General features: G+C 40.7%; 2 protein-coding genes across 3 annotated transcripts; one reads left to right on the top strand and one right to left on the bottom strand.

The window, feature by feature from the left end:
• Positions 1–346: 346 nt before the first annotated feature.
• On the bottom strand, positions 347–2,697 carry LOC135489316 (acylpyruvase FAHD1, mitochondrial-like). The gene is made up of 3 exons (XM_064774619.1): positions 2,605–2,697; positions 1,788–1,884; positions 347–1,472 (listed from the first exon to the last, which is right to left on the bottom strand). Exons 1-3 carry the CDS (start codon positions 2,673–2,675, stop codon positions 990–992), a joined length of 651 nt encoding a protein of 216 aa, XP_064630689.1. The 5' UTR covers positions 2,676–2,697; the 3' UTR covers positions 347–989.
• A 343-nt stretch (positions 2,698–3,040) lies between these two features.
• On the top strand, positions 3,041–17,552 carry LOC135488952 (programmed cell death protein 4-like). 2 transcript variants are annotated; one of them, XM_064773951.1, is made up of 10 exons: positions 3,041–3,538; positions 7,433–7,536; positions 8,245–8,358; positions 9,157–9,381; positions 9,767–9,864; positions 10,352–10,466; positions 10,816–10,923; positions 11,651–11,761; positions 12,264–12,403; positions 12,978–17,552. In XM_064773951.1, exons 1-10 carry the CDS (start codon positions 3,232–3,234, stop codon positions 13,042–13,044), a joined length of 1,389 nt encoding a protein of 462 aa, XP_064630021.1. In that variant the 5' UTR covers positions 3,041–3,231; the 3' UTR covers positions 13,045–17,552. The 2 variants fall into 2 exon arrangements, with proteins under 2 accessions (XP_064630021.1, XP_064630022.1); XM_064773952.1 differs by lacking the exon at positions 3,041–3,538 and adding an exon at positions 6,668–6,835.
• The last annotated feature ends 5,325 nt before the right edge of the window (positions 17,553–22,877 follow it).

Raw genomic sequence — 22,877 nt, 5'->3', positions numbered from 1 at the left:
AACGGTGCATTTTGCATTTTCCAATGTCCTCCCAGGTTTTTCCCTCTGAGGAAATTGAATGGAATTTCCATTAATCTCTCTATATTTTGTCCTTCAGTGTTGATCTCCTGGGATTTCGTTCTAGCAGGTTGGCAACTCTTGATTACTAGCCATCACAATCAGACATAGAGATGCATTTCAGGGGCTTAGCAAAAACTCTCAACCTGGTAATGATCGGTCCCAGTACCAGTGAGTATTGCCATCAAATCAACACAGGAACTGTGCAATCTGCATGTTCAAAACTTTGGCTGTTTGTTCATGATTTCTAGATATTTGTCATCAATGCAAGGAATGGAATAACAATAAATTGATTGGAACTAAATAATTAAGATTTATTCATGCTAGAAATAAAACATCAAAACAGTAAAAATGCTTCCCACAATCATGTTTTTAAACACTGAATTGACAATATAATTTAACAAGTGCATTTTTTATATGTGTCATCAATCAATAACACACCTCATGGCACCAAGAACATAGTCCATTGCATCAGAAAATGACGAGCTCACAAAAATGTCGAAAATGCCTGTGAAAAGTTGTCAAGTGTTTCACTTCAAATGGCTCTTGGTCATGTAAGTAAGTGTTTTGGATACTTTGGACTTTAAAATTTTAGATGAAATATAAAAATATTTCCAACTGCTGCTTTGGACTTTTAAGTTTTAGATGAAATTTAAAATTTTTTCAACCGCAGCATTTTCCGTGTGAGATCACTAAGTATCTGAGTGCTATTGTCTCGTGAAATAGACGATAGGCAGCACTGCTATGCCAATAGCAGTCTATCAAATTACACAGCTGATGGCTGAATACCCAATGCTTTTCTGAAACCCATTTTTAAGCTGATAAGTAATCAACAACGTTTTGAACCCTAAAAACAGTATTCCTAGAAAAGACGTACTGTCTTTGAGCTTAAACTTGTCCTTGACATGTGCACCATGATGCTGTACTTTCAACTAGGCCAAAGTGAAAGACATTCTAACCACATTCTCTAAACCCGCTTCAATAGTGTCTCCAGACTTCACGGGCCCAACTCCAGCAGGCGTACCAGTCAAAATCAAATCACCTGGCTCTAAGGTGAAATATTCACTGATAAAACTAATCAGGTTTGGTATAGTGAATATCATATCTTTAGTATTTCCGTCCTGCCTCATTGCATTATTTACTTTACACCACAACTGAATAGCGCCAGGATCTGGTATCTTCTCCTTTGGTACGAAATCACTAATGGGACAGGACGTGTCAAATCCTTTTGCAAGGGACCATGGTTGTCCCTTCTTCTTAAGCTGCGTCTGGTGCCCTCTGTTGGTCATATCCAGAGCCAGCGCATACCCTCCGATGTAATCCATGGCGTTTTCTGCAGGGATGTTAGCACCCATTTTCCCAATGACAAGACCAAGTTCAACCTCATGGTGAAGCTCTTGACAATTCTTGGGAATCTGTTAAAGGAAGAAAGCAATTAGTTGCAGGTGGAATGTACCAAAAAGAAATAAAGACATGTCCTTATCTATTATTTACCAGTGGCCTACCAGTTAAATACGCCAGAATAGGAAGTTGACTAATGCTACATTGACAATAGACATGGTTGTGTCACTATAAAGAGATATTGCTTATTATTCAAAGGCCACCAGACATTTTGAACAAAATTTGTCTCCTAATCAATGTTTTCCATCACCTGAGTCTGCTAAGATAAATGCAATGACAACAGAATTAAAGTGCAATCAGAATATTCATCCAGAAAATGAGACACTCACCTTTATGAGGTTCCCCTCTGTAACATAAGCTGATGTTGGTTTGAGGAAGATGATAGGTTCAGTAGGAATGGCATTTCCAAGTTCAGCAGCATGTTCACTATAACAGAAGATGGATAGCATCAATACTTTTTAGATGAGATCATGCAGGGGACTGATGAAAAGGAATGTAATAATCCCAACACTTGGGGTCTTGCAGCAGTGGCACTGGCAGCATGTAAAATACTCTTGCAAAAAGAGAAGGGGAGAATGTAGTGTTATATTTTCTTCACTCCGATTGTGACTAAGCAGGGTAGGTTGTGACATTGTCTTCATCCACCTGATTTCCTTCATGAGAACTTTGCCTGGTCACTATACATCTTGGGATGGGCTTTTTAATATCTTTGACCTGGTTGTGCCTCACCCTGCCCAGTTACCAATTTCATGAAAATCAGACGTATGGACAACTGAAGCTGGTGGTGGAGAAATCACATTTTGAAGTTTTTATGATCTACCATCAGGCAACTGTAAATGCATCACTTCCATACTAGAACTATGTGTAGCCCAAGGCTATTTCTACATGTTTTTCTCCATCACAGAACAAGGATACCCCTTACCATAGAGGGCATGTCAAGCCAAAACAATGGCAGCCAATCCAAATGTGCTGTTCAGTGTCTTTTCTGGCCCACCCTGTACTGGATAGTGTATTTGGACTCTGCCCTCTGAATCACTGAATGCCCTTCATTCAATCTCAGACTATGTCATGATGAATCAGCGACTGCGGTCGTTATGTCATTTAATTGATTTAATTGTTGACTACAACAATCATTGATGACAATACCTGAAATTCCTGCCAACAGCAACTATTTTCTTGCCAAATTCGACAAATTTGGTAACTTTTGTTGACGCCATCGCGACACTTTCGCCATCTATGACCAGTAGATAAAACTATTCAATGAGGCCGTGTAACGAGAGTCGTAGTCTCATGCGTAAAATATACATGTGAACAATAGCTGTATGTTCGATAGGGCCTAACTGTATCTGCACCCTGGATCTCGGTACCAGAGGTTAAAGATATGTATGTGGATTATCTTAGTGCTGGGCTAGATGGACTACACCACCACGCACTGGACATGCGTCATTTGAACAATGATGGTGATGATATTCGTGAGACGACCCCTATTTCATATTTGGCGCTGGATGACCCAATTAAGAGATTAGCCAATCCTTGGCCACGCTTTTAATCACGTGGCAATATAAACACGTCATACCTCGCGTGAAGAAAAGCAAAACAAACTCCATGTTGTTCTTGGAATGAGGGTCTGATAGATTTGCATTATTTACAGATTTTTGACATTATCGTGTACATATTTTCATCTGACATCTGCACAGTTGCATAGTACGCATACTTAAGATTGCTAATATCTAATTATTTCACATTCGGGGAGACCAACGGGATTATAAGACGATGTCTAGCGCAATGGAACTTCCTGACGAATTCCAAAATGGATTCCTCGCTGCTGACGAAAACAACATGAACATTAGCGTGGAGACCGAGGAAGATGAGCTGATTGCGAAGTTAGACGATGGGAATAAAGAGATGAGAGTTATCAAGCGTGCGAAGAGGCCGTCCAAGTACCCTTACGTTCCCAAAGAAGGGTCCGATGAAGGGGGACGGAGTCCCACGGCGCCCGCAAACGGGGATCATAAACCGCTTCCATACACCAAAAATAGTCGCAAGTCTCGGACGGGGAGAAGGGGGTTACCCAAGAAGGGTGAGTTCGACTAGATTGTTTGACGTAGGAGGGGCTTATTCGTTGTTAAAAATGCTAGCAGATGATTAAAAATGTCATATAGTAGTTAGGTATTTTGTCAACCTATTGAGATTAGCACCAACATACGCGTTTTCTCAAATGATTGAATTGAAGTCACCTCCACATCTTTTTGACCCACAGTTTATTTTTGGGTTTCTTCAACGCCAACAACAACAACAACAACAACAACGACGAAATCATGGACATGTGGTGGTTTGGTGCACGTGTACAATCTTGCAAAATGTAAATAAACTGGTCAATGATGCATGATTGTTTTGCTCTATTGCCTATTGTCAAAGCTGTTTTCACACATTATGGAAAGTTGATTTTCAGATCGATTTTCAGCACCACTCCCCCCCCCCCCATACCATGACAAACGATTGAGTGAGGAAGGGCCCTCAATTTCAAACCTAGTCCTAGGCCCTCTGGCCGGTCTGGTAAACCGGCAACTCTGCCCTCTCCCGCTCGGCAAAAGCTATGTCCATAGACAGGAAATGTAACAATCCACCGAGGACAGTAGTCACTAGTGTGTAGTCATTGGAAATTCTGTGCAAATTGTGTGCAATACAATTACAATTTACTTAACATTGTATATCATGTTCCAAACTCTGCAGTGACTGATTGGATTGTCATCTAGAGAGATCTGGAATGAAAGAATCAATCAATATTCTCTAGGCACTGTCTTGTTAGTACTGTATTCTCCAGACACATACAGTATACATGTACATGTACGAATGTACCTGTAAAAAATGTAAGTTGTAGTTAGGTATGTAGGCTCTGCAGTCGACTTTGAATCAATAATAATCACGGTTTGTATTGGGAATGTTAGTTCCGGTTTTTTTGGGTGCATGCAAGGTTCTAGCGTAACTAGTCACATTCTTTATGCAGCTCGATACCACGATATAAGTCACTTTATGTGCATTCGTATGTGACACTTATGTTCCGGTAGCATGACACACAGGTGAGCAATAGGAAAGAAAGGCAGAACAAAGAGGTGAAGTAACAATATATCCAATCAAAGAATGTTGTGGTGCCGAAACTGAAAAACTCATGTTCATCCTATGCTCCCACTGGCCAGGAAATGCTATAGGCCCTTTTCCAGATACGCCGGTACCACCTAGGGACTGCAAAACAAACTACCTTCACAATAGGTTTTTATGGTCAATAACGCCAGACAATACCTCTCGAATCATTGTCTGACGTCTTTTACCGTGAAGATCTATTGTAAAGATGGTTTGTATGGCTGACCCTAGGTGGTACCGGCGTATCTCATCTGGCAAAGGGCCTATTGCGAGTGGGACCTCGTGTCACTGTCAGACCCTTGGCCTTAGGAATTCTATGCCTTTCAACAAGGTAGGAAGCAAGTCAAAGTTACAAGGTATCTCTGTGTGATTGCTTGCAAACATTGTCTTTGTTTAGTTGATTGTGACTCAGTATTGACCAAACCTGACCCCAACACTTGTGATAGGTTTTCTTTGTGCAGTTTTGATGTCCCCGATAAAATACATGATGGGCTGACTAATCCCGGTACCATGGTGGGTTCAGGACATTCAGGGAATCTTGTTTTGTTCTGACTTGTCAATGTCATGTCTGTGCAAGATCATCAGCTTTTCATTGATGTTGTGGTATGATGTGGCCACAGTCCCAGGCTCTGCCAACACAGTCAGATGCCTCGGAACAATTCATAGGTGATGGACGCCATTGAACTGATTTAAATCATTTGTCAGCTATGCTGCCATAAAGCCCTCCCCCCCTTGTGTGGAAGGGTATGGATGGAAGTTAGGCCTAGAAAGTAAAGTGGTACAAGCCATAGGCCTAGTAAGTTCATAGCCCTTGTCTATGATGTTACAGTGTTTAAAGAATTCTCAAGTTTTTTGCAAGGCAACTGAACCAGAAATCTTGAACATGTTGAACTATGAAACTCGACTTTGAGCTCCTTCATGCCCATACATGTAATTCATGTACAGCGGAATCTCCCTAAGCGGACACTAGTTTTGTTCCCAAATCGGTTGTATCCATTCAATTTGACCTCTCTAATCAGGACACCTCTATTAGTATTAGGGACAGCACTCCTCAGTCCCGAGGGTGTTCTTGATAGAGAGGTTCTACTGTAATTGTAAATGGGATACAAAAACTAGAAGTTCTGTTCCAGCTTTTATGTGTCCTGCCGTCTGCATCCTCAATCTGTCATTGTCAACTAGGACATGTACATGATGTACATGATGTAGGAGTATAATTCTCAATGCATTATGTTGTAATGTAATTGCAGATTTGCGTGGGCTTCTCAGGTGGTTTTGGTTCAATTTCAACAGATGCTGTTCCATAATTTACATCCTTTAAATGGCAGATGATGCGTGGGTGACGTGTGAAGGCCATGAAAGCTCACTCGATCAAATAGGGAGTAAAGTGCTTTTCTTTGTCTGTCAATTTTTGTCGGTGCTGCTGTGATTATTTATAATTGCCGCAACGTGAGACAACAGGACTTGTCTGCTGGTAAACCTGGTTGTCACATGGTTTGTAATTGATTGAAGGTTGCTACAATCACCTCATCATCATTCTTGTTGCAGATCTGCATGAATGACCACCAAAAACCAGATCCTGCATGCGGTTATCATAGTGCGTACATGTAGTAGTCATAAAAATTACTCACTTGCATGTGCTTTAGTCCAATGCCTCCCTTCAACCATTCAAGTTCAAAACATGAAATAAAAAAACAGTTGGCGATACTAAATGATTTGATAATGTTGTAAGTTTTGCGATTGTTGTGCCAAAACGGAGAACAAAAATAGACTTGTGGGTATTGACATTGCATCCAGCATGGTATTGGTACACTTAAACTCGTTTTTTAATCATTGACCTGGATACGGAATGTACATAATACAGTAACGTCTGCTTCATTTGAACAGTATCTAGATCTGGCGGCCTTGGTTCAGGAATAAGTGGAGTGTGTGGTTGGACGACGAACCATGTCTAGATCTGGCCTGCCTTGATTCAGGAATAAGAGGTGTGTGTGTTTGGACCACGAACCGTATCTATCTGGCCAGCCTTGATTCAGGAATAAGTGCAGTGTGTGTTTAGATGATTCTTGACTCCCGCTTAGAAATTCCATGCTCGGATTCCCTATTGCCTGTATTGCACATTGTGGTTCATTCAACCTTCAAGCTGCCCATTCATGCCATTGGCAGACAGGTTAGAACTGATATATCACACTCACAGAAAGCATTTTTAACATGGAGGCAGATTCTTCAGAGGTTGCAGGTTAGTTTGTCATCTTTGTTGGCATGTTACAGTGTGTATCACTTTATCAGTACTATCACTGGAATGACGGAGGGTGATGTAGCCAGTTCGGTTTGGCATGCTTTGTGGATCGAAGTTTCAGAGTTATTTAGTCTCCGCAGATGATGTCTTGGCAGTCTGCTGGATGGGTGATCTCATTGCTGAAGAATTTCTGAAGTCGAACCTGAGGTAACTTTGCATGCTGTAGTTTCTGCTGGAGTAGAACCTTCCTCTTGTTGGCTACTTGGTTGACGTGTTGTTCAGCCCTGGCTTTGTCTGGGATACTCAGTTTCCCCAAGCATTTCATGGATACTCAGTTTCCCCACGGATTTCATTCCCTGGGAGAGTGCGCAAAATAATTTCATCTCTGAAAAAAGTAAAAACTTTTCTTTTAGGTACGAGTTCTAAAAGTTCTGTTGGTGATGCTGAATGCAACACTGCTGCCGTTACTGAGAGTTGTGACCTCATCCAAGATCCAAGCCCCCCCCCCCCCCCCACCATTCCTCGAGCATGTCTAGACTTCATCAGTTGAATTTGACCATCTTTGTCTTGACGTGTTTGTTGTGTTGTGTTTTCCAGGCGGTGGTGGCGGCAAGGGAACATGGGGCAAGCCTGGATCAGAACTCGAGGAGTCAGGATTACCGACAGATGAGCATGATCCCAACTATGATTCGGATACTCAGGTAAACCAGATGGAAAAAGATATCAAGATTCTTTCTCTAAGAACTCTGTGGTGTCTGATGAAGAATACTTCCAGAAAGGAATCAGCACACTTTATTTATACCAATGCCTGGAAGTGAAATTACCAGTAGCATTCCGCGAAGTTACTATTTATAGCTCACAAGGTCATTTGCATAAGATATTGATGACGTTTTAGTCACGTGACAGTCGGACATCGACACTTATTTCTACGCATTTGAGCTTATTTCAAAGTCAATTATCTTTGACCCTGCATTGTTTTTAGCATGAATGATACCATAGAGTCAGAGAGAGAAATATTCAGAACAATTATGTAATATTTCCAACACTAGATTGAATCTAACTGCCCTAGTTAGAAAGCCTGAATACATTACGAAACCGCATGTTTGTCCGACATTGCCTGTAATTCAGCGATGGGGAAATAGAGGGCAGCAGCTGCAGTCACGTCATCTTCGCGGAATGTTATTCTTGGCAACAAGGCCTCAAAGAGACGGTGTCCAACTGACACTATAAAAAGGGCGTCCCTTAAAGGAGATTTGACTGTGCAAGCATTTGTCAGACTTCGAACTTACGTTCATTATTTTTCTCTGGAGTCTATCTTACACAAGCCTAGTCTATCTGGTATTAGCGGCGTATTTTTGAATAGTATTTGAATTATGTTTACATACATAATTCGTGCATTTATATTTCAGGAAACTTACGCTTTAAAAATGACGGAACCTAAATTAACCTTTGAGGAATTCAAGAAGCCTGTGGAGGAAGAGGTGCTGGAATACTTTGAAAATAGTGATCCTGAAGAAGTGATAGTAAGTTAGACGAAAATTTTTCCCAGTCATCTTGGAGAGAAAAAAGGCGCAGTGGCCCATTGAATCGACTTGGAGGTGCTGTCACTCTATGTACTTTAGCGCCGCCATAGAAGTGTCGACTCTTACTATAAACTTACATGTCCTTCATGCTGCCTTACACCCATTAAAGGCCTATATTCCTGCTATGAGGATAACATGAAATGTGCAAGTCCTCAAACAAATAGACTGAAAAACTAAGCTCCACGTCAAATTAAATTACATGTATACCAAAATTGGAGCAACCCAGTTAGTTTGGTTTCTGAGTGAAGTCAGGCAGCGGGTTTACTGACATTGATAAGGCTGATGTTGAAATTGTCTCTATTAATTGATACCTTATCTTAATCTCCTGACATCCAGCCCCTAGGGCAGTGAAGAATGGTGTTGGCTTTGGCATGATCCGGTACTCTACCCTTGTCCTTTCACATATTTGAGATGTTTTTTTCTTCGTACATGTATTTACAGTAGAACCTTTCTATTAAGGACACCCTCGGGACTGAAAAGTGCTCTCCTGAATAGAGAGGTGTTCTGATTAGAGAGGTCAAATTGAATGGAAACAACCACTGTGGGACCAAACCTAGTGTCCTTAATAGAGAGGTTGTGTTCTGTTTAGAGAGGTCAAATTGAATGGAAACCACCACTTTGGGACCAAAACTAGTGTCGTTAATAAAGAGGTTGTCCTTAATAGAGAGGTGTCCAGTATGGGAGGTTCCACTGTATCACTACCAGTACCTCACTTCACTCGTACTTGTCTCTTTGTAGCGTTCGATTCAGGAGCTGAATATTCAGGGTGAAGAGAAGCACAAGTTGGTGTACCTGATTGTCGAGATGGGTCTGGAACACAAACCGCATCATCGGGAGCTGTGCTCTATGCTCATCTCAGATCTCTACGGCAGTATTCTAACTCCCGAGGAACTGATGCAAGGCTTTGACGACGTGTTAAATGATCTCGCCGACATAACCATTGATTGTCCTGAGGCACCAGCGGTAAGTTTGGCTTGAAAATCTATTTGAAATGTTATTTTTTTATAGTTTTACCAAAAGTGAACCCTTGATTGATTTAGACTATTCGTGGTTGAGGGCAATCTGATATGTTTTTCCTGTGGGTGGGTTGATGAAGTACAGGAGTTCTTTCTGAGCAAAGCGTGCAGATCGTTACTCATAATATGACAATCACACAAGAAGGAGAACCTGCACTGCAGCTTATCAGCAATGCGGTGTTGCCGTTTTCTATCTGTTACTTTCTGAATAATAACAAACAAACACTGTGATGCGCTTGGTGTCCGAATACTACAAGATAAGAAAAATCTTCAAGTGACATTAGGTTTCGTAACATCGTCTACACATGAACTGTAAAATATCATCTTTTCAGATGGTTGGGAAGTTCCTTGCGAGAGCTGTGGCAGATGATTGTATTCCGCCAAAGTTTGTGGTGAATCACGCTGGTCGGATTTCTTGTGTTCAAGCAAGGTGAGACTTACTGCTTCACTGACAGTGACACCAAGGTTCTGTTCAGGGTGTTACCTGTAGGAGCTCAGTCTCTCTGGTGATGACGCCATTTATTGATTCAATACACTGTTTTTGAGTAGATTTATTTTGGTGAAATAACAATGGTTTTGATGAAAAACTCGCGTAATGTAAAAGTTGTATTAGGCTAAACGTAAAAGTAGATCCAGCATTAAGCTAATCCTCACTCATTGCCGTATTCCAAACCATGCTCATTTCGCAGGTTCGACTTTTGGCTGAGTTGCTACTTGGTTTCCCTAAAGGTCAAGGTATTGGTTTTTGCAACCCCAGGAAGATCCCGTGGCGACCCCCAGAATAGTTTCTGTTGAGACCGGGGTAATGAGGATTCCAAAGCGCTCCCAAACAGTTACCAAGCTAACTAAAATGATTTCTACATAAAAGAGAATTGTTATCATTATCATTTCTCAAACAACTCATCTTCCTTCAACAGATTAGCTCTGGAGAAGGCAGACACATTGATGAAAATGAAACATGGTATGGTCCGGCTGGACAACGTATGGGGCATTGGAGGTGGCAGCAGACCTGTCAAGTCCCTCATCAAAAAGGTATGTTTTAGTGTTACGTAAAAAGAAATCAGTGGCATAGTGGTAACAGGACCTGGCTCTAGTGACTTAGAGTACCTGGTATCTGATGCCAAGTCAAGCAAAAGTCCTTAACTGGTGAGAAACAGCCTGAGTTGGTCCCCTGTTGCTACCCGTAAAAAGAAATCAGTGGCATAGTGGTAAGAGGACCTGGCTCTAGTGACTTAGAGTACCTGGGATCTAATGCCAAGTCAAGCAAAAGTCCCTAACTAGTGAGAAACAGCCTGAGTTGGTCCCCTGTTGCTACCTGTATAATCACAGACACTCCCTGTCTTGTGTGGAAGCGTAAGGCTAAGTTTTCTCTCCATTTTAGATGGTGCTTTTGCTGAAGGAATACCTCTCGGCTCGTGACATCAAAACCGCGACCAGTTGTCTAATTGATTTGGAGGTGCCTCACTTCCACCACGAGTTAGTCTATGAGGTAAGGTAGAATAGCACATGTATTTGAGGTTTCTAGTTTATCATTTTAAATCTGGAGGATTACTGCCCTTGGGGACAAGGTTGAAGTAGATTCTGCCATTGGTGACAAGGTTGCAGTAGATTCTGCCATTGGTGACAAGGTTGCTGTGGATACTGCCATTGGTGACAAGGTTGCAGTGGATACTGCCCTTGGTGGCAAGGTTGCAGTGGATACCGGCCCACACAGGGCAAAGAACAATGATTAAGCAGACTCCTATCCTTGCAAGAGAAGGGACAGCTGCTGGCCCTGCGCATGAGCAGAGTTCCCTGGAGCTAAATCAGAGAGCAGACAGTCTCATGATGTAGCTCGATATTTCTAATTGATGTTCTGTGGCAAGAGTTAATAACTTGCCATAGTGTTTATAAATTATAGTCTTTACTGCCCAGACTTGATATATTGTGAACTAGGAAGTGTATCTATTTTTGGAATTTGGGATGCAGATGTGTGAAACAATCAATGATTTAAGTTTTCAAACCTCTAAATATTTAAGCACGTAACTTACAGTGTCATCGTTCACATTTTGAAACAGTTAACGTTGACAACATTTATTCACAGTTTATTTCTCAGTACACAAGTTGAATACACTGGTCAGTGAAATAATGTAGATACCTTTAGGCTTGAGCCATAGTGTTAATCTCATCATAAGGACACCAGCTTCTTGTCTTAAAGGCCGTTCTGAATTTTTCAGGCCATACTGATGGTAATAGAAGATACTACAGAACCTGCTGCCGAACTCATGGTCAAGTTTTTGAAATCTCTCTGTGATTCTGTCGTCGTAACTAAAACCCAGATGGACCAGGTATGTTCTGTAGCTGATGCTTTCACTTCCAGATTCATTGATTCGTCATCTTATCTCACTAAGTCCAGTTGACACCAACAGGCAGTCTTGATTGTAGAGCTTGTAAAAGGGACTTGGCGTTCTCGGAGCCTTGTGGGTCAAGATGGGATTTGGTCGCTTTAGTATCCTCAGCACTGCGACTTCTCAGCTAAATATATCAGGCATAGTGTCGCCAGGGTGATTTTTAGCTCTGTAGCTAATCAGTATTGGATGATTTTGATTATCGGAGAGAGTCACCTTCAGTATCAGATGAGGAATAAGTCTGATTGACAATCAGTGGAGGCCATTGGTGCTGATTTTATCTTCGTGTACTTCACGCTGTTGACAACTTTGTGACGATGAGTTATCTATTGATATTAGACGTCAGTGATTTGATATAAATAGTCAAATGGCTTGTGGATCTCGTTTCGATTTTGAAAAAATTATCGATTTTACATGAGATTTGTCTCTCCTCTCATTCCAGGGTATCAAACGTATTTATGATAATATGCCCGATATTTGCCTTGACGTTCCCGCTGCGTATTGTTTGCTGGAGCGGTTTGCCACCATGGCTTTCAAAGTCAATCTCTTCAGCGAGAAAAATATGGAAGACATGCCAAATCGGTAAGACAAATTACTGTCGCTGACGTACCGAAACCGGTAACCTGTCGAATTCCCGCATGATATTCCTGGAAAAATCCATATCCGTATTTGGTATAAAATGCAAAGTGTGGACACGTGCGTTTATTTACATCATGTGACCTGCAATCGTGGATTGACTATAGCATTTGCAAAGGTATAATCTGCAGACCGGACGTAGGTGGGCGTCCGGGCGACTTTTTTCAGAAGTCAACCATGTAACAGTGGACATAAACACTGTGAGATGTTCCTTGACCTCATTCGATTGGCCAAGTGATTTTTTAAAATTCATTCATTTGCGTAATGTCAGTTGGAACTTCGATTTGGAACAATATTGGCCAGAAGGATGCAACCTTGCTCTCTTCATTTCTGCACCCAACTCAAAATTTACAAAAATTTACCTAGCCTGCTATTGCACTAAGGGGCATACCTCAAGATGATTTCCAATTCTGACTTAGAGTGGCACACAAATAAGCAAAGGCCCAATTTCTGGGCCAAAGCGCCTAAATGATGATGATGATGATAAAATAAAATTTCCATTTTGTTCTACCTCTTTCAGGGGCCGCAAGCGTTTCGTTTCGGAGGGTGATGGAGGAAAAGAGAAGCCGGTATCGTGTTTAAAATAAGCAGCTAGAAAGCCAACAAACACACAGCTATAATCTTTACTTCAGAAGCATTCAATGATTTGTGAGAAATGTTGTGAAAAAAACCATACAGATGTACATATTATGAGAAGCGTTCGACACCATTGGAAGACGAGGGGAGTGTTTTTTGAAAAGGCATGTAAAATGGAAATGGTATATTACGATAAAGTACTGTCTTGGTCATGGGTAAATCGCTATCTATTTTGGTAACGAACTTGAAGTGTGGTTTGTGTAGTTTTCCTTCAACCTCCTATCATGGGATTTTTAGTAGCTTAGCACTTTTTACCTTTGTAGAAAACACGAAAAAGTAGGTAGCGGTGTACATGTCTAAAGTAGGTCACGGTATACATGTACTTAAAAGATCAGAATGTCTTAAGTGTTTCATCCCAGAAGGCTTAGGAGAAATCGTGTGGCCATTTACTTGTGATTAGGACTGTACACCAATACCAAACGAAATGCCATTGGCTAGTATCAACCCAATGATTACACACATCTATGATTGAACAATTTCCATTTGCATCTTTTTTTGAAACCAACCCCTGTCCTTCAGTAGTGAAGCGTATCAGCAGCTTTCAATTTTTGAAATCAGGTGTATGTCGTGTAGCTTTTGACTTGGTTTCGGTTTATGGTATGCAACTATGTGAGATGTATTGGTGACTTGACCATCGGCGGAGTTCTGCTTGTCAAGATATTTGTTAAGCTGTGTTATGTTAAGCTGTGCTTCTGGTGATAACGGTCTACAGACTTCATTCAATAAGTGTATGTGCCAGTTTGGTGGGGGATTGATATTTGATGAAGGATTGATAAATAATCAAACTTAAGCCAATGACATTGGAAATGGAAAGGAACTGGTTTTCTTTCAAGAAGATTTGTGTTATATTTTACCCGTGGCTGATATTATGCAGTCTAAAGTGATAAAATTGTTTGAGAAAACCCTATTCAAGCATTCAGACACAATTCTACTGCCTGAACCACGCTGTCTATCATCATCATCTATTTGTCTTATCAATAAAACCTCTGTGAAATTGAAATTTGACCCGAAAGTACCCCCTACTAATTTTCACTTGTGAATTTTTTTTTCAAATTGGGCATTTAATTAAAAAAATATTTTTGCAGATTTTGTAAAGAAAAACGTATTTGCTCATAAAGTGAATTTCAAAGAACCTGAGGACTGTGTGTGGCTGTGTTCACCATTTCAGATTTTGATTCCTATGATAGTGACATGCTGTATTGTCTTGATTTACTAACACTACCAGTATATGTTCTGTGCTAAGTTCTGAATGTATTCGCCCTCAACATGCCTTGTATTCTATTCTTAAAATGTGCTGATGATATTTTTACACCGTTACAAGTTTTCTAAACCACTTAGATACCGCCCCTCCCCCCCTTCAATAGCTGTGCACTCCTTTCTTCATATTCACCCCTTATCATTGCTCTACAGGGTGGCCCAGAATGACTTTCCCTCACACAATGGATACACAATAAAATTCTACTGTCCAAAGGAAAATAACTCTGGGCCACCCTGTATACTAGGAGAGGCAGCATTGCTTTACAATAAACCATGGTTGGGGGAAGATTCCAGAGTACATGTAAGTTAGACCATTGCTATCACAAATACAAAACACATATCAACTTGGAAAAAATCTTAGCACATGAAGCTTCTGAAAAGCGTTGCTATTTCCAAGATTTCTGAAAGAACTGCTTCACACCATAGTATTTTAAAGTAGGCTGCAGTCCTATAGTTTGAGCGTATGATTCTCTGTTGATAGTATTGTGTATATGTCTCGCGATTGCACAAATAACACAACTTGTATCACTTCTAATATGCAATTTTAAATTCGGTTCGTTAAAAAACTCTGTTGCCTTAAAGTGGACTTAGATAAGGCCCAGTGCTGATGAAAAATATGGGGTTTGTTTTCTGATGTCACTCAGCAGGGGCAGTTTTCTTCTCACTGGCATGAGTTTGTATATTTCTGTCTTTTTGTAATCGGTACAATTGTATTTTGATCTTTTCTTTAGTATAGCTGTCCCGTCTTGAAAGTGCAAGTTTTTGTGAACGAAAGTATTATTTCTGGGATGCGTTCCTAAACCATAACCTCATTCTTTCATTGTCAATAATGTCGTATTTCCACAGGTTATAAAATAAGAAGCTGAATTTGCCTTCTAACGTCCGGATCCTTTATTCTAACACTGCTTCACAAAATTATACACACCAAAGTCATAATTGATAAAATAGTTCGTCGGGATGACGATTCGTGCACGTGATTAGAAATACTCGGGAGACTGGAATAACTCTCTCACGCTCTCTCTCTATCTCTCTCTGCCGAGAGCGTGCGGACAGCTGTTTTGTATTCACGCGCAGCTTTGTCTGCACCAATCAGGGGGCAACGTTGATGCGTCTCCATCCAATGAGGAGCCGCATCAATGCTGACGTAATTGATCACGTAATTGATCACGCTGGGGAGAATGGAGGATTAAAAGTAGACCGTGGGAATTTTCCACGATTATCCACCGGTATCTTATCTAAACCCAATTCCAATAATCCTGCACACTTAATTCCAAGAATTACACATTACAGTGCTACTCATAAGAAAGGTTTTACAATTACTATACAACAATAAGTTGTGATTAAATTGTGTTTGCTAAGTATTCGATTAGCATGCTAAAACATTAAACTCAATAGCGCTATAAAATGTTTGGGGGTTTTCTCCAAATTCTTTTCATGAGCTGACTTTCCAATAGTAGTTTATATAAATAAGGCATTTTGGCAAAGTAATACGAAATTTAAATGAGAAAATGTGCTTCTTGATCCAAGTACTGATGTACTGTAATCTTTTTGATTATATCATTTACCGTTGCAACTCAAAGGTTAAATTTTTTCCGCTACCCTGTTTACATAGGTATTCTGTGATCATATCATTCAACATCAAGATCATGTTTATGTGAGGACTGTGATTACGAGAATGGAATCAATTTTAGAGAAATTTGCAAGGATGTCGGGCCACTTTTTGTCTCTCCACTGCCTGTCTTCTGTACATAGATCCTTTATAACTTTTTCGGCCTGGGCCCAGCAATTTTGTTTATTTTGAGGGAAGAAACATGTACATTGTGTACATGAAAAGATGTACATTGTGTACACGGAAACCTGTACATTGTGTACATGGCGACTGCATCAATGTATTATTCACCTACCCTCAACTTGACAGATATTGTGTTCATAATGTTACTAAATGTCAGGTTGCGTGAACTTAACCATTTATGTTGGTAAACCTACGTAATGATAGGTACAATATCGGTATGCTGCAGGAAGCATTTTCAACCAAAAATAACGACGCCAATTTTTCTTTGCCTCTAAGACCATTTTGTTCACTGCAGTCTTCTTCACCGGCCGGCTGTCTGCCGGAAAGTGGCTTTCTTTTCTCATTTAGCTTTGTTTCCGAGGTTTGAACATTGACTAAACATGCTAAAAAAGAAAACTTCGATTCTATTCATGAAATATTCTGCAGAAAATGAACGAATTTCCATTAAAGCATGTGCCATATTTTTACAGTACTTTTTTAGCAGCTTGTTCCATTTTGGTGAGTAAGGTTCCAAAAATGGTTCTTCCTCTTTAAAAACCAACAGTACGATGTACATGTATATTAGTGTGCCTTTGAAAATGGCTGGAGTTATATTTTTTTCAAATTTTTCATTGAGATTCACAATTCTGTCTTTTATAAAGTCAAATGAATTGATGATATTTTTAGTTTGGCCAGTTTTTTCGCATAAAACCAACATATTTATCAGTGCTTTCTCTTAATAGTTTTCCTTTGCGATTGTAAAATTCTGTTTTGTTCGAGCTCTAACCTGCAAGACAAATCATGTATTTTCTATACACATAATTTTCGGAAGATACTTTCTATTCGGTTGCGGTCATGTAAATATTTGCACACAACCCCCCAAAACATATACATAACAGAATACCTCGAGTCAAATATATGTGTTTTGTACTGGGTGCTAGGCAGCCCTACTATAATGAAAATGCTCCCTGGCAACTGTCCTGTCCAAGTATTATGCTGGACGGGCCACTTCTAAGTTACGGTTTGATGGTGAAAGTGAAGAAGTGTAAAGTGTACATGTAGTTTCATTGTGTTGGAAAACCATTTTTCACCTGATGATGAAATCTTTTAATCAATTTGTGTAGAGTTTCTGGTGAATTCCTTTCTTCTATCATTGTTAATCTTTCTTTGAGGTAAAATATGACGACTTAGAATTTAGTGAATTAGTGTGTGATATAAATTTCATTGGATAGAACTGTATGCAGTTCAGATTGTGCTATGATTTACCACAGTGGGGTTTGAATGTCCACCTCTTTAGCTTGTTAGGCCTGGTTAAGCCTAAATTTGTACTTCAGTTGACAGTACAATCCATGGTAAAGGGATATTATGTTATCATGTTTCTTTAAAAGTTACCTGTACAGATTGTGGAGCAATAAAAGATTCTTTCATTTAGATTGTTATTGTCAAATGATATTGCGTGTCTGGTGTGCTGTTTTAGAAGCCTGGGAAAAACCTAGGAGCCACATTGGAAACACTCTGGCACTGAAAGAGTTAAAACTGTTGGCTAAAATGACAATCGGCCCAAGTGCGATCCTGGAATTACATTCTTTCAAGGAACAAAAAGTCCTGAGTCTTCACAACTTTAACGAGGGAAACTGTGACGAGAGTGTGATAAGACTAAAAAAAGCTGTGGTCTCTTGTACCTGAGGGACTATGCCAGGGCAGGCAAAAGATCACACCACTGCTAAAAAAACTGTTGGACTGCTGAATCTCCAGCAAATGCCCTTAAGGTGCCATGATGATTGATTGACAGATCGATATCAAAATGAAATATAAACTGGACGCAAGGACCCAACGCGCCGCGTAGCGGCAAAATAGCGAAGCTGGCGAAACATTTATAACGGGTCACCGTGGCCTTGTTATGGACTTGCAGCGCGATTATATTGTGGGGTTGTAACTATATTGCTGTATATTGTCATGCGGAAAGAAGAGCACGTGACCTTACGCCAACCTATATATGTAAAGTGATAATTAGAAGCTATATTGTTCAGGAAATGTTAATAAATAATCATTCCTTATCGTATTTTGAGAGCATTTTTAATTGTAAACACTTCAAAATTAATTTTTTTACCAAACAATTTATTTTATATCTGAAGACTTGCCACAGCAAATATTTTTTCAATACCTCTCCAAATATGTACTTGGTAGTTAAAAACATGCAATATCGTCTAATTGATAGGCCTGGACCCTCCAACCTATGAATATTCATTGGTGGTATTGTCTCTTTTCCCAGAATGGTGCATATCGCGCGAAGCTACTTAGCCTGATACCAAGGGGCCCCGCGTAGTGGCGCTGGGGGGCCGCTGTAATCAAGAGAGTGGTTGAGTCACTCTATGTTATGACGGACCTAACCAAAATTGCTTACATTTTCGCATTGCTACAATGAAAAACTTAATACTGAAACCACATGTCTGTTGACTGTGCTTTAAGAGAGACTGCACAGTCAACATACACCACTATACCCCCTCACACTCAGAAACCACAAACGCCCACCCCTTCTGCTACCTTAATACTTCTGGGTATCGATGTTCCATGTGTAGTCAAACTTAACGCATGCAGAGATACCCATTATGATGGGCAACTCCGTCAGCTCGATATCTAGTTTGTTGAGCAGATTAAAGATGGAACCAACAACTCCGTCCTGTCGGTGTTCGATTCCTGTGCAAATCTACATTCACATGGCTATCTCTGCCAGCAAGGTAGCTTATTTACCCCTGGATAAAAGTAAAGTGCCTTGTTCAAGGACACAATGACAAGACAATGGTGATCCTCCCGCGAGTCGAACCAACACGGCATAACCTCCTGGTTTTGAGCACGGCGCTCTTGATCTTTATACGTCCCTCCAAAACAGGATAACGTCACATCCAACCTATATTAATGAGATTTCCATTAAAAAGTAAAAGAAATTCGCGCTTATCTTTCGATGATGTCCAAAACATTGTAGGCTGGTCATGATGAAGTGCGCAATTTATCCCCTGGGCGGAGAGAAACAAGTAAAGTGCCTTGTTCTAGGGCACAATGCCAAGACAACGGCGGCACAACCTCCTGATTTTGAGCACGGCGCTCTAATCTCCCTTTTTTATCTCGGATGTCCCTTAACAACAGGAAAATGTCATATTAACCTAAAAATCAGTGTATCGTGCAGTTGATGTTTGTCCCTCAAGAATAGGACAACGCTTATCATTCAAGGTACATGAAGTCCATGTAGGACATCATGTTCGTTGAATGATAGGCTGATCGTGATGCAGTCATACTGAATCCGCCCATATTGAAGCTGAGTAATGTCAATACATTGAGGGTCAAAGATTGATGCAGTATGCTGTCCGAAATGTTTGATGGAACTTTAATCTCCGATGTTACTTCAGGACAAACCCATTCACCAGCTTGGCAGGTAATCCATATTGTGTCCTGCTGCAAAACCAGTAATGAAGTGCTTTACTTGTGACTCTTGAGATCCGTAAGTGACGTCTGCACAATCATGGTGGACTATTTAACTACCGTTTGATAATATCCAATTATTTGGCCACGGACCGGCTGGTGGATGACATATGTGAATAAAGAGTCTGTATACAGTATAAACATTAGGGACTAATTACACACCGGACGCAGTGGACCAGCCTCGTCCCTCACCCCTATGAGAGAGTATGAATAGGATAACGAAATGACCAGCCCTGTTAGTGCAGGATTGATACGATCAGTTGAAATCAAGGCCATCCATGATGCCACGTTTGATTCGTGGCGAAAATCAGTTAAAACTGTTGATGGCATGTGCTAGGTGAACCAAAATTCAAGATAGGATATTTGAGGCGCTACCACGATCGTTTGAAGACATGGACTGTAAAGTGGAACATTATTTTCACAGTATTGTATCGAAATCAGGATACAACTTGCTGTACTGCCTTTACTAATCAAGGTAAGAGAGGTTTTAACGATTTACAATTGGTATTCGGAAGGGGTTCGGAAGTCTCTGCATTTACTTCTAAAAATCACAGAAAGATTTCGAAAAGAAATTAGTGTCGCCTGACCAATTGCAAACATTTTTGTAAATGCATTTAGTTATCATTTCGTGTTGGCGCTGGCAAACTTCATGTATTTTAAAAGTACAGTAAGTAAAGATATGAAATTGTCTCCAATCTGTAATAGGGTAAACTACTACGCACTTAAACTTAATTAGCAAAATAATATTGTAATTATTACTCATCTGGTATTTTTGGTTCCGATTTCATCGCAGCGCATCATTTTACCGAATTTCGAAGAGCAGACGATGCGACCATACCAAGTTTTAGCAAAGTTGCATGAATAGTGCATGCATAAGAACTGCACTATACATCATTGTGTATTACACTCCGGACGCATTGGACCGGCCACGTCCTGTCGCTCTTAGGATGACGCAATGGATTGTCCCGGGAGTCTATTTTCTATTTTCCTGACTGGGTCACGATTGAATACGAACGGCGTTCCCCTTTAAGTGTCTTTCGATGATCATCAACCCATCTGAATAATTAAGCGTCCCATCCTCTTGTCGTATTCAGGTCATACATTACAATGTTTGTTCAGTCGAAAATGAACATACGTGCTACTTCATATTCAGTCCAGAAACTGGTTCTCACTAACAACGCCGAATGTCGATTTTTGCTGTTGTTTCCCGTCGTGAGCAACATCTATTTAGAGAAGAGTGTCCGTAGATGACCGAGATTTTAATAAATTGTTAAAAATCAAAACGTAAATGGCAGTGGGAAAGTGGCATTTATATTAAATACCATGTAATAGGCGAGGGGGGGGGGGGTACTTGTACTTTGTAACCTAGAAGCACAGTAAAAATTGACCCGTTCAATCAATGATCTAACTTTGCAACTGCATGACCTCCGCCAAATAATGGAGAAGCGGAAACGGAAATAAAGTTAACCGGAAGTCACAGAGAATGGGGAAATTAGTACATTGTCCACGGATATTGGGGCCAATATTTGCAGAAATTGATTAGCTATGCGCTGTCATATTCTTAGATCATTCAAATGTGACCTTCGGCGATTGATTATGTCTCATGCAAACTTGAAAGTGTTGTAACAGAACGATGCCGTTGGGAGTCTGGCTGAGAAATCATCAGCACATATGATATTAGTTTCATTTACTTTGAAATGAAACGTTACACTTGGCCTATTTTTTGTCAAAGTAAACACTGGTGTAAGGTGATGGATAATTGCACACAGACATATAGGGTGGTCGATGTTGCCTCATCAACATTTTACCCAAATGCACCAAATGTGCAGGAAAAACTCGTTGTAAATCCTCGATGTTACGGTTCAATAATGCATGAGGTTGGAAAAATGTGACTGAGGTATACTTGAAGTACCTGTCAGATTATAATCAGTGGCACTACAATCATAACTGCACCTTAGTTATTTGTGACATTTCTGTTGCAGCATGAAAGCCAGAGCGGACATGATCATTAGATTCATCACAGTGCTTTCCTGTGCTCTTTATAGCAGCGGATTAGGTAAATAGACATTTTGAAGAAAAAAACCGTTAGGGAATAACAATTTAACTCAATTGATATAGTTATATTTTTACTGAAACTTTACTTATCTGTTGTCACAAAAGGGCTTTAATTGCATGTAGGCCTACTTGAGCCTATCCAAAATCCCTTCCCGTCTGCAGCGGGTCACATGACCCAGCAACGATTCTGATTGGACAATAAAGCAGACCTAGGTACTTCTTGCATAAAAATCATTTACTCAAGACTCACCTCCCGGGTTTAAGACTTGTTTTTCTGATACCGAAGTCATTTTGTCAGCTTATGTTCAGACCATAGTGTACTACAATGTATTTCATTTCTGATGCTAGCTCATTTTGTCTTTCAAAAAGCTCTAACTGTGGTCTTTTTTCAGTGCCCACGGACAGCACTGGCAAGGAGTGCACGCTGCTGCCGAACGGCATTGAATATGTGGGTCACGCGAACGTGACGATTTTTGGAGATGGCTGTCAGTTCTGGACCGCCCAAAAACCTCATGATCACCTGTAAGTGAACTGTTAATGCGATCTGTCAACCTGATCAGTTGTGCCGATTTTGATACTTCTGTCCCTTCCAACATGTCGAACTCCACTGGACTTATTCTTGGGCGTTTCCTATCGTTTTTAGTTACACCGATCCAGCTAAATTCCCGGACGCCACAATTGCAGACGCGAAGAACTACTGCCGGAACCCAAACTTCCATGTGGCGGCTCGTCCCTGGTGTTACACCCTAGATCCAAACCAGAGGTGGGAATACTGCGATGTTTTTCCTTGCCAATATGCCAGCGCCCCCATCATCAATCCTACTGCTGCTTTTACTACCAGAGTGACTGCAAAAACAGGGGAAACCACGAATTCGAAAACTACACCTACATCTGCTTCAATTTCAACGCCCACTAGACCTACCGCTACTAAATCTACGGCACCAACTACTGCTCCGCCAAATGCAACTAAAGCTACCACTAAAACTTACAGCACATCGGAATCTCTCACAATAACTACTGATACATCAGCAACTACGATTCGCTCCTCCCCCATTCTTACGCATCAAACCGCAACTACCACACCCAATTCGACACAGGAAATCACCAACACAAATGCGACGAAGCCTACGACCGCCAAACCAAATGCGGCGACAAATCCCACCAGCGCTGAGAGCGTTTCCAACTCGACGACTGGGCCAATCATCACAACCAAATCAACATTGA

Source organism: Lineus longissimus, chromosome 6, assembly GCF_910592395.1.
Source record: "Lineus longissimus chromosome 6, tnLinLong1.2, whole genome shotgun sequence".
Taxonomy (NCBI): domain Eukaryota; kingdom Metazoa; phylum Nemertea; class Pilidiophora; order Heteronemertea; family Lineidae; genus Lineus; species Lineus longissimus.
This window is presented reverse-complemented; position numbering and strand designations above follow the sequence as displayed.

Excerpts from the sequence above, each read along its gene's own strand:
- LOC135489316 (XM_064774619.1), bottom strand. The coding sequence starts at position 2,675 with ATGGCGTCAACAAAAGTTACCAAATTTGTCGAATTTGGCAAGAAAATA. Across the intron at positions 1,885-2,604 it reads GCTGTTGGCAGGAATTTCAG|TGAACATGCTGCTGAACTTG; the intron begins GTATTGTCATCA and ends CTTCTGTTATAG. Across the intron at positions 1,473-1,787 it reads CAGAGGGGAACCTCATAAAG|ATTCCCAAGAATTGTCAAGA; the intron begins GTGAGTGTCTCA and ends TTCCTTTAACAG.
- LOC135488952 (XM_064773951.1), top strand. The coding sequence starts at position 3,232 with ATGTCTAGCGCAATGGAACTTCCTGACGAATTCCAAAATGGATTCCTC. Across the intron at positions 9,865-10,351 it reads ATTTCTTGTGTTCAAGCAAG|ATTAGCTCTGGAGAAGGCAG; the intron begins GTGAGACTTACT and ends TTCCTTCAACAG. Across the intron at positions 10,924-11,650 it reads ACCACGAGTTAGTCTATGAG|GCCATACTGATGGTAATAGA; the intron begins GTAAGGTAGAAT and ends TGAATTTTTCAG.